Below are 12,126 nucleotides of genomic sequence, written 5' to 3'. Positions count from 1 at the left end.
CAAGAGATTCTGCCCTCAAATGGCGGAGTCTGAGTTTATGTATCTCAGGTGTTCTTCTATGGTTTTCTCACTTCCTCTGTGTGTCCGTTGCTGCCCCTAGTGTAAATGTTCTGTAACTTTGTCAAATGTGTTCAGTGCTGCCCTCTGGCGATTAGGAGGGGAAATTACCTCTAAACTATGCTTGGTGCTATTGGATATGGCTATGTGAGAGTATTACAGTAAAAATGTATCACTAGGGAATATTACAATTAAAAAATGTCACAATTCATAGCAGAGGTCCGCTGTAATTGAGTATGAGAATCCAACAAAGCCGTATAATCTTTTTTATTAATTCAACCGTAACGCTTTCAATAAGGGAACAATAATAAGCAATTGAAATGAGTTAATGTAGAAATAAGCATTAACAATCATTGAACTAAGATAAGTTCATGTTTACTAAGGTAATGGTGTTCATGTTAACAAAGGTATTAGTTGATACATTATTTAATAGGGTGAGAATAAAGCAACACCCTATTAAATAATGTATACATTAACATCTTAGTTATTCTGAACACCATTACTAAACTATTACTAGACAATAGCTAACTGTTAATAAAATCTTGTTTATGCTTATTACTGATTTACTATTATGAATAAATGGCTAATGATTGTACCCTCATTGTAAAGTTTTACCAATTCAGCAAATAACCTTTCTACCACACAGCACTGAACCCATTAATGGTTTACATAATAAGGCAGATCCTTTTGGATGCAGGAGTTGTTTTGAGGGCACCTTGTTATTCACAGATAAACACACCAAAACTAGCCTGCATCCTAAACATTTTAAATGGGAACTGCAAATCAGGACTGTATAGAAGCAATGATTAATGGGTCACCACTACATTTCACATATGGAGTGGTTTGTTCCAGTCTCTGTTTGTGCAAGTGTAAATCAGAGAGACGAGTACCTTGATCCATTCAATAAATGTCTTTTGGTTGTAGGGCGTTCTTACGATTAATAATGGCACAAATGATTTAGGGAATTATGTAGTTCTGTGTAGTTCTGTCTGTGTGTAGATCAGATCACAACACACATCCCCTAAGAGTTCACAAAGACCGGTTAGGGGCACATAGTGCACGGCCGAAACGACTCCAGGGCCGTAGGCCAGGCAGTTGCGACAGGGCCGGAGTCCCAATGCCGGGAGGCCGCCACATTATTGACGCAGGCCCAGGTCCTGATGAGCGGGCTTCAGACGGTCCACAGAGATGTGGTCCAGCCTACCTCAAATGGTGACAATAAAAGCCTTAGCCCCCGGCTTGACCATCCGGAAAGGTCCATCGTCGGGTGGCTGCAGGGGTCCCCTGTGAGCATCGTGCCTGACAAAGACAAACTCTGCAGCGTGGAGGTTGCCTGGGACAACCAGGGAGCAGGGCAGGCCATGTCCAGATGTGGGCACGGGCTCAAAAGCCCCTGCAGCGTCCAGAACGATGGGCAGAACGTTGAGACTTTACAGACCATGGGGCATTGGTAGCGGGGATGTAGTTGCCGGGCACCTGAAGTAGTTACCGGGCACCTGAAGCAGCTGCCCGTACCAACTCCTTGGCAGAGGATTGAAGGTCCTCCCTGGGCATGCTCCTGATCTCCAGCATGACCCACGGGAGCCGGTCGCACCAGCCCTCGTCCTTGAGGCTGGCTCTCAGGGCGAGCTCCATCAAGCAGTGGAAGTGCTCACACAGTCCATTTGCCTGAGGGTCATAGGCAGTGGTGCGATGAAGCCTGATCCCGAGGCTCTGGCTTATGTAATCCCAGAGTGCGGAGCTGAACTGCAGGCCGCAGTCGGATGAGATGTCAGACAGCACGCCGAAACGGACAACCCAAACCCAGATGAAGGTCCCGAGCTACATCCGCTGCTACATCCGACACCACCACGGAGAAAAGGTAGGTGAACTCGTGGGAGGGGGGAGCGGACCCACAAGGTCCACATTGACATGATCGAAACCACGCTCAAGCACCTTGAAAATCTCCCAACGGCGCCCTGACAGGGACAAAACAACAGTAAAAGGTCTTCCCCAAAAACTCCTGGAGCGCCCTTACTGTCTGGGGCCTCGGGAAGACCACAGCAGCCACCTTTTATAGTAAAGGCACCACAACATCCTTAATGATGTGATGTCCGAGGAAATCAATGGACGACCATCCGAATGGACATTTTGCTGGGTTCACTATGAGACTACGCTGGTCGAAAAGGGTCAGGTGGAACAGGGGCTCTGCTTCTGAGACGCTGGCAATTAGGATGTTATCCAAATAGATGAACGGAAATGGAGATCCCGCAGAACAGAGTAAATTAGGCTCTGGAAAGCTTGGGCAGTGTTTTTAAACCCGAAAGGCGCAGGATGCCATCCACCAATAATCCATCTGTCCACCGGAAATCAGCGTCTATCAGGGGTTAAGCTACAGCCGTCATGACAGCGCCATCCATGGAAGCAGAACGTTGTCCGCTGCTTACCGCAACTCAGTATGGCTCCACTGTTGGGAGCCTCAAGCAGAGGACGGAAGGCCCTTGTCTTAGCGACCATGGGACCACAGGTAGAGCGCTTACCTGAGTGCCGGAGTCGCCAAGGAACTGCCTCCCGGACAGCTCGTCCGTGATGAACAGTAGCTTGCCAGAGCCATCAGTGCCCGCAGCAGACAGAGCGCCGTCCCCCAGCGCCGTACTGCCTTGTCAAAAGTGCTTGCAGGGCGGCATTTCCTAGCCTGTCCCCCGAACCAAGTGTGGATAACATTCCTGTTGCACCCTGTCCATGGGCTACTGAACGAGTGCCAACTGCGTTGACTGCCACAATGGAGGTGGTTAACGACAGCTGGGGAGAAACCATGCGTTAGAGTGGACCATATCAGCCTCCCTAGCTAACTCACGAAAGCCCTTCATGGGCATGGGCTAGGGCTAGCTGCTTTTTGAGGCAGTAGCCTCAAAAAGAGTTATATAATTATATAAAGCAGTCTTTGTAGTTGCCCAGAAGTTCAAACATATGGTCCATCAGCTCTAGGGGTTCCGACTCACCTAAGGGGGGCAAGGAAATAAGCTGTCTGGCACACTCCGCTTCAGTCAGTCCGAACGTGGCTAGTAGATGAGCCTAGAAAATTACTTTTGCCACCATCCCGCTGGGATGTCGGCTCCGGAATCGTCCGAGAGCTTTAAGGTCACCAATGTAGTGTGTGTCTCAATAATGACCTTTTATATCTTCCAACTGGGGCCGTTCTTAAAGAAGCCACAATTAATAATGGTTGTAACGGTTTAGGGAATTATGTCTGTGTGTGCACACCACAATAATATATTGTGTGTCATAAATATCGACTGATCAGATTCAAATTTAAAAAATGGTGAAATTGTGTTGAAGGTCACTTTTTTATTCAAATTAATAAATTAATCACCAACAAAAAAGAGACTTTGGATTAATATTTTATTGCAACTTACAATTTGGGGTCATCATTTATGACATGTCTTTCAAAATGTACAATGATGCAATACAACTTATTCAGCTGCCTCCTTTCCCTGGGGAAGAGAAGAAAATTAATCATTTAACCAACCAAATATTTTTGTTGCATTGAATATCTTTCAATGCAAAAATATGCAAAAAGTAAATATACAGTGGTCAACATACCTTGCCACCATCACGGCCCTTAGTCCTCAGCTTGTTGACCTGAGTCTCAGCTATGTCAGCACGTTCCTCAGCCTCCTCCAGCTCATGTTGAACCTTCCTGCACTTGGACAGGTAAGAGTTGGCCTGCTCCTCCTGTAGGAACATTAAAATTTTGTTTAAATTAGAAGTACCAAATTTGATGCAATAACCCGATTTAGTTATGTAGTTTCTACTTACAGCTTCCTCAGCCTGCCTCTTGTAAGCCTTCACCTTCAGCTGCAGCTTATCAACAAGATCCTGGAGTCTGGCACCATTCTTCTTATCCTCCTCAGTCTAAAGTGATAAAAATGTATAAATGCAGTATAAAACGTTCTGATATTGATTGTTTTAAATATTATTTTAAATATAAGCCCGGCATACCTGGTAGGTGAGTTCCTTCACTCTCCTCTCATATTTTCGGACACCCTTAACAGCATCTACTCCACGTCTCTGTTCACCCTCAACCTCTGTTTCCAGCTCACGCACCTTAAGAAATCAAATATATTCAATAAATATACTTTCCTTTTAATATAATAGAACTGTATGGACATCCATTTGTGAAATTATCTTACTCTGGACTCCAGTTTCTGGAGCTGCTTCTTGCCACCCTTCATGGCCAGGTTCTCAGCCTCATCCAGGCGGTGCTGCAGGTCTTTCACTGTGACCTCCAGGTTCTTCTTCATCCTCTCCAGGTGAGAACTAGTATCCTGCTCTTTTTTCAGCTCCTCAGCCATCATGGCAGCCTTATAAAATATATAACGTATTAATAAAGAGTTCCATCAATATCCAATTCTATGAATTAACCAATAAAAGCAAACCTACATCAGTGATGGCCTTCTTGGCCTTCTCTTCAGCATTCCTGGCTTCCTGGACGGTGTCGTCCACCTCACCCTGGACTTGGACCAGGTCAGTCTCCATTTTCTTTTTTGTGTTCAGGAGGCTTGTATTCTGAAATAAGTGTCAATTTTGCAAGCAGTTATGATAATCTTGCTGAATATTTTTGTAAATTTGGGAGCAGAATATGTATGTTTGTTAACCTGAGAGTGCAGCAGTCCAACACGCTCACTAGCATCAATCAGCTCTTGCTCAGCCACTTTGCGGCCTCTCTCTGTCTGTTCCAGAGCCGCCCTCAGCTCCTCAATTTCAGCCACCATGAGACCGTTCCTACGGTCCACCATGGCAGCCTGCTCCTTCAGGTCTTCACCTCCTCTGACAGCATCATCAAGATGCAGTTGGGCATCCTAATATTCACATGAAAACAAATGAAAAGGTCACAAGATATAAATGCAACTATATTTTCAATGTGCTACATTTTATATTACTTCTGTGTTGTACCTTCAGTTGTCCCTGAACATTCCTAAGCTGCTTCTGGGCCTCAGCAGCCTGGCGGTTGGCATGACTCAGCTGGATCTCCATCTCATTCAGGTCTCCCTCCATCTTCTTCTTGATTCTCAGGGCATCATTCCTGCTCCTGACCTCAGAGTCCAGTGTGCTCTGCATGGTGTCAGTGATCCTCAGGCTGTTTCTCTTGATCTGCTCCATCTCCTCATCCTTCTCAGCCAGCTTCCTGTCGACCTCACCCTTAATCTGGTTGAGCTCCAGCTGGACACGCAGAATCTTGGACTCTTCATGCTCCAGAGTACCCTAAATGATAAAACAATGTTTGAATATTTAATTGAAAGGACACATTCTTAATAAAAAAAGCATAGCTGCATGAAAATGTATAATTAAATTATCATCACCTCAGCTTCCTCTAGGGCTGTCTGGATCTCAGTCTTCTCTGTCTCCATCTGCTTCTTGGACTTCTCCAGCTCATGGATGCTCTTTCCAGTCTCACCAATTTGTTCAGTCAGGTCGGAAATCTCCTCTGTATAGAGGTTTACGTATTGTTATATATTCTAATAAGGCTATACATGTAGTAATCTTTAAAACGTAAATTCCAAAATTAACATTTAAACTCACGTTGAAGGTTCTTGTTTTCGCGCTTCAGGGTCTCCAGCTGATCCAGAGCTTCTTCATAGGAGTTCTTCATCTTGAACAGCTCAGTGCTGAGAGAACGAGCCTCTTTCTGAGTTCCTTCAAGCTCTGCCTGGCCCTCCTCATATTTCTGCTTCCAGTCAGCCAAAACCTGCCCAATATTGTTGATAAAGCGGTACATGCTTAGGCCTTGAACAGGAATCATATGATAATAATATTTAAATTTCTTAATCTCAATTAATGACAACACACCTTGTCAAAGTTCCTCTGCTTCTTGTCAAGGTTGGCAGCCAGTCCATTGGCCCTCTCAACATCAACCATGAGATCCTCCACCTCACCCTGGAGTCTCTGTTTGGTCTTCTCCAGAGAGGCACACTTTGAGTTCACAGCCTCAATCTGTTCCTCAGCCTCCTGAAGGCGCTGGGCAAGCTTTTTCCTGTTAAAGTATAACATGGTTTAATATGTTGACATACATCAAATTGAATGTCTACTTTAGCGAAAGTATTAAGTATTTGACTAACTTGGACTCCTCAAGCTCCTCAGTGCGCTGGATAGCATCAGTTTCATACTTGCTCCTCCACTGAGCCACCTCACCGTTGGCCTTGGACATTCCACGCTGCAGCTCAGCCTTGGCCTCCTGCTCCTCCTCAAACTGCTCCCTCAGAAGGTCACAGTCATGGCGGGCTGATTGCACACCATGAGCAAGAGCATTCTTGGCCTGCAAAAGATGATTGACTTATTTAATTAACACATTTAAACATACAAAAATGTAGAACCTACAATAACATAATGGAACCATGCTATTAAATGATTAATGAGGTTTACCTTGACTTCTTCCTCATTTAGCCTCTTCAGTTCCTCAATCTGCTGAGTAAAGGCCTGCTTGCCTCTGGTAAGCTGGGATACAAGACCCTCTTTCTCCTCAAGCTGACGACCAAACTCACCTAGGAGAAGACATCAATTGTTAGCTATAAAATATAGCAATACCACATTTATTCCCTTTATAATTGAATAAGGTTAGGTTGCATTTGTTGGAGGCAAATGTTTGGGTTATTTATCGTTATAGTAAGAGCTATTCAAATATGGAGGTTTTTTTTCAGGCAATTGTGTATACTAACCATTCTCTGTCAACAGCCTTGCTCTCTGAGCACTGATGTCATTTATCTGACGAGCATTCTCATCACTCTTAGCCTTGATTTCACTCAGCTGGTCCTCCAGGGTACGGCACATCTTCTCCAGATTTCCCTGGTGATACAACGGTTTACTTGTTAGCACAAGTGGTTTCTTATACAGATTATATAGTATTAATTATAATGTTGGGTGCAAGCTAAGGTAAGCCAGCTGTGCTCACGTGTGCTAATGTGCTAACGTGTTTGTTTGGTCAGGGTTAGGGGTAGGGCTAGGGGTATGATGCAGGAAAGAGAGTATTTAGATGCATTAAATGTGGCAATGTGGTGGCAGCATTGAGGGGGGTAAATCCAGGACGCTGGTTTCATTGTTAAGCCCTCAGGAGGCTTAACGAAACATCTATGAAAGAGGGTGCTCACTTGATAACCCCAATGAAATTCTGCTTACTGCATACTGCTGTATTTACTGCTGTTAGTTGGGCCATTTGTCTCGTGTTTTTCACCTTTGGTTGGTAGCTTAGTGGCCAGCATGCTTAGGGCAGGGGCTTCTGAATATGTGTTTTCCTTGGATTTTGGCACAAGGGATTATAACATCTGATCCTGTGTATTGATGAAATTGTATTTTTAATTTTAAAGATATTTCACCTTGGCCTTAGCAACTGCTTCCATGTTGCTTGAGAGGTCGTCAATCTCCATCTTGTATTCGCTCTTCTCCTTCTCAAGCTTCTGCTTGACACGCTGGAGGTTGTCAATCTGCTCTCCCAGCTCTGCTACACTGTCAGCCTGCTTCTTACGCAGAGCAGCAGCAGTGGCTTCATGCTGCAGGGTTGACTCCTCAAGGTCACGACGCAGCTTCTGGAACTCAGCCTCACGCTTCTTGTTCATCTCAATCTGAGCAGCAGTGGCTCCACCAGCCTCCTCAAGCCTCTCACTGATCTCTTCAAGTTCTCTGGAGAGATCAGCTCTCTGCTTCTCAACCTTGGCACGAGCAGCACGCTCAGCCTCAATCTCTTCCTCCAGCTCTTCAATACGGGCCTAATAAGTAAGGAATACATAATATTTTGTAAAAATGTACTAATATTTATGGTACATTGATGTGGGATTGTAATATAAATTGTCTTACTTGAAGCTCCTTGATCTTCTTCTGAAGCTGAGCACCCAGGGACTGCTCATCCTCAATCTTGCTTAGAAGCTGACTGGTCTCAAAGTCCTTCCTGATGATGAAACAATACAACACAACTTAATAACATACTCCTTGTGAATCATTTTAATAAAAAGCAGGATTTTGTTTAAGCACATTACTTTTTGAGTTTCTCATCAGACTGCTGTTTGTCGTTCTCTAGATCCATTATGGATTCCTGAGCCAATTTCAGGTCACCCTCAAGCTTTCGCTTGGCTCTCTCAAGGTCCATACGGAGTTTTTTCTCTTGCTCCAGAGAACCTTCAAGCTGCAATAAAATATATTTTATTTGACTGCATCTCAGAAGATGTAACATGTTTTTTCATCCATGTCATAAAAAAGGAACCTCACATCATCCACTTGCTGTTCAAGCTTGGTCTTAGCCTTGGTTAGAGTGTTGACTTTGTCTTCCTCTGCCTGCAGGTCATCAAGAGTCTGCTGATGTGCCTCTTGGAGGGCTTTCTTCTCCTTTGTCAGCTTAGAAACGCTCTCATCCTGAGAGACCATCTCCTCTGTAAGGTTCTTCACCTAAACATAACATAACAACGTGTCATACTTGCTCATAAGTGAAGTACTACCCTTATACTATTGAGAACGGTTTGGACGATATTGATGATGTTCGTATTGTGCAAACATTTTTACAAACCTTGTTCTCAGTGGCATGCTTCTCCTTCTCCACTTTGGCCAACGTGAGTTCCAGGTCATCAATGTCCTTCTTGAGCTCAGAGCATTCATCTTCCAGTTTCCTCTTCTTGGCAGTCAGCTCAGCATTCATTTCCTCTTCATCCTCCAGTCTCTCTGTTGTCTCCTTGAGTCTGGCCTCCAGCTGGATCTTACTCTTGATGAGTCCCTCACACCTCTCTTCCGCATCATTCAGATTATCTCCATCCTGTTTAAAATGTGTCGTCATATCAAATGTCATATCACATGTATCTCATTGTGTGTACATGTTGAGACAAATAAATATTTTTACTCACAGAGGCCACTTGCAGAGCAAGATCATTCTTCTCCTGCAGTAGAGAAACCATCTTCTCCTCAAGTTCCTTCTTCTTGGCCAGGGCAGTGGCCAGGTCTGTCTTCATCTTCTCATAGTTCTCCTTCATCGCAGAGAGCTCCTTCTCAGTTTCAGCACTCTTCAGAAGAGGTTTGATCTTGTAGTACACCTTCATCCATGGCCAGGTTTTGACATTCATGAATGAGCGGATGTTGTACTGAATAGTGTAAACAGCTTCCCTGTGGTGCAAAGGCAGTCCATTTAATAAACAATTATTGATTTTACAAAATAGCATATCTTCCTATGTATCTTTTGAAACATACCTTGTAGCTGTCATCTTCACATACTCCTTCCTCATGAGGTAAGCACGACAGAGAGCCTGAATCATTCCGACCAAAGATGCCAGCTTCTCATCTCGCATCTCCTCAAGAGTACCCAGAAGACCAGCTTTGAAGAACACCTTAAGGTAAGAAAAACATCTAGTCAGAGAGTAACTTTCAATCAAATACAAATATGTATTGACAACAATAAACATACCTTGGTGTGTCCGAATTTGTACTCGTCGTGAGGCACATCAATGGACCCAAGCAGTTTCTCAGAAGCCTTCTTGTTGTCAATGAACTGTCCCTCCGGAATGACACTGGCATTCAGTACTTTGTATCTGTAGGAGTGCAATGTTAAGTGTTTAAAAGAAAGGTGTATATAAACAAGTTCTAAATATATAAATTAAGTTATTGTATAATTATGACAATATAATTTTTCTGTCAAAGAGTTAATACCTCTGCTTGAAGTCAGCATAGAGGATTCTGCTGGGGAAGCCCTTTCTGCAGATTCTGATGCCCTCCAGCACACCGTTACACCTCAGCTGGTGGATAACCAGGTGGTTCTCCATCATTCCTGTGAAATGTTATAGATTTCAGACTTTTAAAATATGTCATTAATTTTGCTATATTCTACTACAACGCCAACCTGAAATTTAGAGAGTATTTGAAGATTTATTACCTGGAACTTTTGACTCATTGGGAATGAGACAACGCACAAAGTGAGGATGGGTGCTCCTCAAATTGGTCATCAGCTTGCCCAAATTGTCCTGTTCACGTAAGATATACATTTGAATTAAAAGCAACTACGAATAAATGTATTTCACAAATTAACTTCAGTTTTCTCAATGTGCAATGCTTACCCTGAACTGTGACGACACAGTCTGCATGGAACCACCCTTCTTTTTGCCTCCCTTCTTTGCACCCCCAGTCTCTGTTTTAGATGATTGGTAATTAGCAACATTTTTCACGTTTTTGTTTATAAAATAGAGGCAATAAATGGCTGGAACCACCCTTCTTTTTGCCATCTTTTTTGGCGCCAGCATCTATAATTTTCTATAATTTTTAAATAATGATGATTTAAATGCTTAAAATGAGAGTTACAATTCCATAGTAACGTTGAAATATACAAAGTCTTAATACTCAAGACCTCAAACATATATTGTACCTTCAGCAGCAACAGCTGGATACAGGACAGGCAGCAGTTTGTTTGAGGACTTCTGGTACAGCCCAATAACAGAGTCATTCAGGGGATCCTTGTTCTTGTCCAGCCAGCCCGCGACGCTGTAGCCCACGGTACCAGCATAATGCACCATGGCGAAGTCAGCTTCAACCTTGCCCTTTCCCGGCTTGGGCTTTTCAAATGCTTTGTTTTTGCCAAGATGCTGTTCATACAGCTTGTTCTTGAAGGAAGTGTCTGAGGCTTTGGGGAACATGCACTCCTCTTCAAGGATGGAGAAGATGCCCATTGGCTATTTAGAAAGAAATATTAGGCAGGAGACATTATGATAAGATAGTTTTGAATCAAACTGAGAAAAGTTATATTTTGTTATACAAGTCATGTTTACCTTCTCAATGAGCTCAATGCAGGCAGCCAAGTCCATGCCGAAGTCAATGAACTCCCAGATAATACCCTCCTTCTTGTACTCCTCTTGCTCCAGGACGAACATGTGGTGGTTAAAGAACTGTTGCAGCTTCTCATTGGTGAAGTTGATGCACAGCTGCTCCATACTGTTGTACTGTAAGAGAACATTAGTTTAGCAAATGTTCATCCACTGAGACACAGATTTTAGCCAGGGATTTTTTTTTTAAATAAGAAATGCAATCTTACATCAAAGATCTCAAAACCAGCAATATCCAGCACACCAATATAGGATGATCTTGCTTGCTTGGTGTCCAGCATCTGGTTGATACGGATGACCATCCACAAGAACATCCTCTCATAGATGGACTTGCCCAGGGCACTCACTGAGTTATATACCTAGAGCAGGGTGGGAGATTAGATATACATACAAATTACTACTATTACAATTACTTTTTGATAGTTATTCCATTGTATTTACATACCTGAGGTACTGTCTGTCCCTTAGTGACAAACTCATTTCCGACCTTCACTCTGGGGTAGCACAAACCCTTGAGCATGTCAGCAGAGTTGAGACCAAGTAGGTAGGAAACTTTGTCAGCCTCTAAATTGTTTATATGAAAAAAAAAAAAAAAAAAGTATGGCAGTGTAGTAGAAATTGAATAATTTCTACACATATTTACACATTGTGAATACGACTTTTTGCTGCACACCTGGACTTTGGAAATGTCCAGTGGTTGTAAAAAAAAATTAAAAAACTCACCCTCTGTGCCATCAGGCTCAGCCTGCTCCTCACGCTGCTTCTGCTTGAACTTCATGTTACCGTGGTGAAGCACAGCACCAGTAAACTTGTAGATGGCCATCTTCTCCTCATTATTGAAACCCAAAACATCAATAGCATCCTGTAGGAAAACAAAGTATATAACATGAAATTTAATTCAAAGAATATTCAAAGAGTCTCTATTAACTCTACCTTGGTTAGAAACATACAGCGCTTTCTTGAATCTGCTGTATGCAGACAGAGCAGAGCGAACTGAGCTAGAGCGGCAACCATTCAGTAGATTCGGCATGAATCTAACACTGAGTTAAAGCCCTCCTAGTTTTCTGATCGGCTCAAAGACATTTTTGGGTCCCGGTTAGTCACTGCCTGTTAAAATTGCTACCTACGGTAGTAAACATTGACTCACATCAGTAGCATCCAGCTCCTCTTTGTCATCAATGCTGGCCACAGTGATCTGACCCTGACTACACATGGGGAAGTCGTAGGGGTTGGTCGTGATGAGGGTCAT

The 12,126-nt window shown here is 43.4% G+C and overlaps 1 protein-coding gene across 1 annotated transcript; it reads right to left on the bottom strand.

The window, feature by feature from the left end:
• Nucleotides 1-1,262: 1,262 nt before the first annotated feature.
• On the bottom strand, nt 1,263-12,126 carry LOC311367593 (myosin heavy chain, fast skeletal muscle-like; the record flags this gene model as incomplete). Its single annotated transcript, XM_084486414.1, has 30 exons — nt 1,263-1,450; nt 1,554-1,803; nt 2,577-2,636; nt 3,856-3,951; nt 4,039-4,143; nt 4,230-4,400; nt 4,480-4,605; nt 4,695-4,898; nt 5,134-5,301; nt 5,400-5,524; nt 5,620-5,785; nt 5,887-6,070; nt 6,156-6,352; nt 6,460-6,578; nt 6,753-6,879; nt 7,407-7,796; nt 7,885-7,975; nt 8,064-8,209; nt 8,293-8,469; nt 8,588-8,830; nt 8,919-9,174; nt 9,259-9,395; nt 9,473-9,596; nt 9,715-9,832; nt 10,424-10,727; nt 10,824-10,994; nt 11,087-11,236; nt 11,323-11,441; nt 11,601-11,739; nt 12,025-12,126. The coding sequence occupies 30 exons, from the start codon at nt 12,124-12,126 to the stop codon at nt 1,263-1,265; spliced, it is 4,953 nt and encodes a 1,650-aa protein (XP_084342540.1).

Source organism: Micromesistius poutassou (assembly GCF_964030765.1).
Source record: "Micromesistius poutassou genome assembly, chromosome: 22".
Taxonomy (NCBI): Eukaryota; Metazoa; Chordata; class Actinopteri; order Gadiformes; family Gadidae; genus Micromesistius; species Micromesistius poutassou.
This window is presented reverse-complemented; position numbering and strand designations above follow the sequence as displayed.